Raw genomic sequence first — 3,988 nt, 5'->3', positions numbered from 1 at the left:
CTCCTCCCCCCCTTCCTCCCCTTCCCTCCTCCTCCACCTCCTCCCTTTCCCTCTTCCTCCTTCTCCTTCCTCCCTCCCCCCCTCCTCCCCGGGGAATCTGCTGAGGAAGGTGCCCGGAAGAGGGTATGTGTGTCTCCCCTTTACAGTAGCCAGGTGTTGGGGTGACGCGGGCACAAATGGCCAAGTGGCTACGGGACTACCTGAGCTTTGGCGGTCGGAGGCCCCCTCCGCAGCCACCCACTCCCGACTACACGGAAAGCGACATCCTGCGGGCCTACCTGGAACAGAAGAATCTGGACTTCGAGGACCCTTATGAGGACGCGGACAGCCGCCTGGAGCCAGACCCTGCGGGCCCCGGGGACTCCAAGTACGACTCCCCCAAGCACCGGCTCATCAAGGTGGAGGCAGCCGACATGGCCGAGGTGGCCAGAGCCAAGGTCTTGCTGGGCAGTGCAGGGGCGGAGGTGCGTCGCTAAGGGTCGGAGCTGGGTGCCCTGAGAGACTGGGCGGGGAGGACCAGGCTGGGCCCTGGACTTGGGGAGCATGTTGAATGTGTGACCACAAACACTCCCCAGTCCTTCAGCTGCTGGGCGAAGTGTGATGTCTGTCCCCTTTCAGCACACAGTGCTGGTCCCCCCACCTCTCTGCCTGTGGGGCATTGTCCTGCCCCTGATGTCCCTCTCCAGGCCCCTCCCCCAGCTCCTTCCTCTCGGCAGCTGGGGGACGCTTTCTAAAACAGACCTGAGCCATTCGCTCCCCTACTGGGCACTGAAATGAAACGTCCTCACCACTACTCCCTGAACTGCCTGTTATTATTCCCATTTACCAGACCTGGAAACTGAGGCTCACAGAACCGTAAAGAAGCAATTTGCCTGTGGTCACATGGTCTAACTCCAGACCTGCCTCCAATGCCCATGATTTTTGTAGTATTTTTCTTTTTCTTTTTTTTAATATATATTTCAAATTGATTTCAGAGGAAGGGAGAGGGAAATAGAGATAGAAACATCAATGATGAGAGAGAATCATTGATCGGCTGCCTCCTGCATGCCCCCTATTGGGGATCGAGCCCACAACCCCAGCGTGTGCCTTGAACAGGAATCCAACTGTGACCTCCTGGTTCATAGGTTGACCCTCAACCACTGAGCCACGCCGGCGGGGCTATAGTATTTTTCTTAGAGGATCACTGCAAACCCTCGATGGAAACAGAGAAGGATTTGGGGAGGATTAGGAGAGACTGTGTTGGGTTGATGGTACAGAGAAAGGGAGAAGGAGACAGGGACTCAGACAACGTGGGATCAAAACCTGCCTCTTACCAGCTCTGTGACCCTGAGCAAGTTACTTACCCTCTCTGTGCCTTGGTTTCCTCATCTGTAAAATGGGGATAATGTGTCTACAGAATGTTGATATGACAAGTAAATATACATCAAGCATTTAGAACTGTGCTGGCAGCTGATAAACTCTAAAATTATTGAAGCCCTAGTCAGGCTGGCTCAGCGGAGAGAGTGTTGGCCAGAGGACTGAAGAGTCTCGGGGTTAATTCCGGTCTCGGGCATGTATCTCAGTTGCAGGTTCAGGCACATGTGTGTGGGAGGCATCCAATGGATGAGTCTCTCACATCGATGTTTCTCTCTCTGTCTGTCCCCTTCCCTTCCACTCTAAAAGCAATGGACAAAAGCATCCTCGGGTGAGGATGAACAAAAAAAAAACTGCCCTAGCGGGGTTCAGACTAAAGGGTCCCAGGTTCGATTCTGGCCAAGGGCACACGGCCCAGATTGCAGGCTAGATCCCCCCAGTAGGGGGCGTGCAGGAGGCAGCCAATTAATGATTCTTTCTCATTGATGTTTCTATCTCTGTCTTTCTCCCTTCCTCTCTGAAATCAATGAAAATATATATTTAAAAAAATGATTGAAAGAAGGAGGTGAGGGGGTCTATGTCGGAAAGGGTCAGAACTGCATGAAGAAAGGGCGTAGGGGAAGCTGGCATCTTTCTTGCAAACATTCCTGGGTGGTAGCGGAGACTCCCTCCTCCCCCCAGAAAAGAGAACTGCTGGAAGGGGGTGTGTCAGAGGGCTCAGAGGGGGCAGGGCGTATCCAGAGCCACCTGGTCTCCCTTTCCTTCTCTCCCCAGTCAGAAGTTGACACCGAGTACTCGGACCCCTTTGATGCCCAGCCTCATCCGCCACCCCCAGATGATGGCTACATGGAGCCCTATGATGCCCAGAGGGTCGTGAGTGGTGAGTGAGCGGGGCTTGGGGGAGGATGACCGGGTCCCAGGTGGGAGTGGGATCTGACCAGTGTCCTTGGCCTCCCAGAACTGCCCTGTAGGGCAGTGCAGCTGTATGACACCCCCTATGAGGAGCAGGATGGGGATCCAGGAGACAGGCCTTTTTCAGGGCAAAGGCCTGGGCAGAGCCGGCAGCCCCAGGAAGATGAAAGGCCAGCGGATGAGTATGATCAGCCCTGGGAGTGGAAGAAAGACCACATCTCCAAGGCATTTGCAGGTGCTTGCGTCCCTCTATTTTCTGTCCTGGTCACATCCCCTGTTTCAACTTACAAAGTAGACACCAATTATCTGCCACTTCAGTGGTTTGTTAATTCTCACTAAAGTGTGAATGACTAATAGCCATAAATTTCTCTTCCCAGGCCCTAACCTGTTTGGCTCAGTGGGTAGAGCGTCAGCCTGCGGACTGAAAGGTCCCAGGTTCGATTCCGGCCAAGGGCATGTACCTTGGTTGCGGGCACATCCCCAGTAGGAGGTGTGCAGGAGGCAGCTGATCTATGTTTCTAACTCTCTATCCCTCTCTCTTCCTCTCTGTAAAAAATCAATAAAATATATTAAAAAAAAATTTTCTCTTCCCAGAAGAAACTATCTTCCTTGGAAACAGAAACACCTTGTAGAGTTCAATAGGACCTGCTTATTCTGCTCAGTATAGTGAAGGGGAAGGCTTTGACCTGGGTTTGTGTCACTTACTTGGGCAAATCATTTTATCTCTCTGAATCTGTTTCTTTACCTGTAAAACGGGGATCATCATGGTATCTACCGAATAGGGTGCTTGGAAATTGAGTGCCATAAAGTGCTCAATTACGTAGGAGTTGTTGGGGGAGAGTAGCATTTCTTAGTAGCTGTCATCAGGTAGACTTGGGTAAGCTTGGACAAGCCTCTGAATCTCAGTTCCCTCTTCTATAAAAGGAGTAACAATAAGGTCAGTTTTAAGAAATAAAATAGCCCTGGCTGGTTTGGCTCAGTGGATAGAGAGTCAGCCTGTGGACTGAAGGGTCCCAGGTTCGATTCCGGTCAAGGGCACATGCCTGGGTTGCGGGCTTGATCCCCAGTCGGGAACATGCAGGAGGCAGCCAATCAATGATTATCTCTCATCATTGATGTTTCTATCTCTCTCATTGATGTTTCTGTCTCTCTCCCTCTCCCTTCCTCTCTGAAATTAATAAAGATATGTTTTTAAAAAATAAATAAATAAAATAACTTGGACCAGGAAGAGATGTGAGAACCCAACTTTGCCCCATATGTTGTATGACTGGGAGGGGAATTTGAGCTCAGTGCCTCAGTTTACTTGTCTATATAGTGGGGAGTTTTTATCTAGTTCTGTGATTTGCTGGGAATGGGACAGAACTTCCAACCCCCCCCCCTTTTTTTTTTGTACATCAGATTGTTTATTCACTTGATTCTTAGATTCACTTGTTGATAGATGCATGTTTGTTGTTCATAATTTGTATCTTTACCTTTTTCTTCTTCTTCCTCTTCTTCTTTTTTTTTTTATAAATACCTTCCCTTGTCTAAATGAATTAAACCTTGCTAATCTCACAGACACTTAAAAAGGGACCAAAATTATGACAGATTTTTAACACAGTACTCCAAATATTGCATCTCTCAGGAATGAGAGGAGAAAAATGAATCCAATATCAAAAACAGAAGTTGTTCCTTTTTTATACAATCCTTTTCTCTCATGTAAGGTGATTAAAATATAAAACCA

General features: G+C 49.4%; 1 protein-coding gene across 1 annotated transcript in view; it reads left to right on the top strand.

Annotated features, from left to right (window-relative positions):
• Nucleotides 1-56: 56 nt before the first annotated feature.
• SHD (Src homology 2 domain containing transforming protein D) overlaps nt 57-3,988 on the top strand; it is a 7,412-nt gene continuing 3,480 nt past the window's right edge. Inside the window, exons 1-3 of the mRNA XM_006754051.2 lie at nt 57-464; nt 2,128-2,233; nt 2,312-2,500. Of these exons, the coding sequence (XP_006754114.1) occupies nt 177-464; nt 2,128-2,233; nt 2,312-2,500 (583 nt within the window). The 5' untranslated portion in view covers nt 57-176. The remainder of the gene's footprint in view (nt 465-2,127; nt 2,234-2,311; nt 2,501-3,988) is intronic.

The sequence above is a fragment of the Myotis davidii genome, unplaced genomic scaffold (assembly GCF_000327345.1).
Source record: "Myotis davidii unplaced genomic scaffold, ASM32734v1 scaffold551, whole genome shotgun sequence".
NCBI classification, from domain to species: domain Eukaryota; kingdom Metazoa; phylum Chordata; class Mammalia; order Chiroptera; family Vespertilionidae; genus Myotis; species Myotis davidii.
This window is presented reverse-complemented; position numbering and strand designations above follow the sequence as displayed.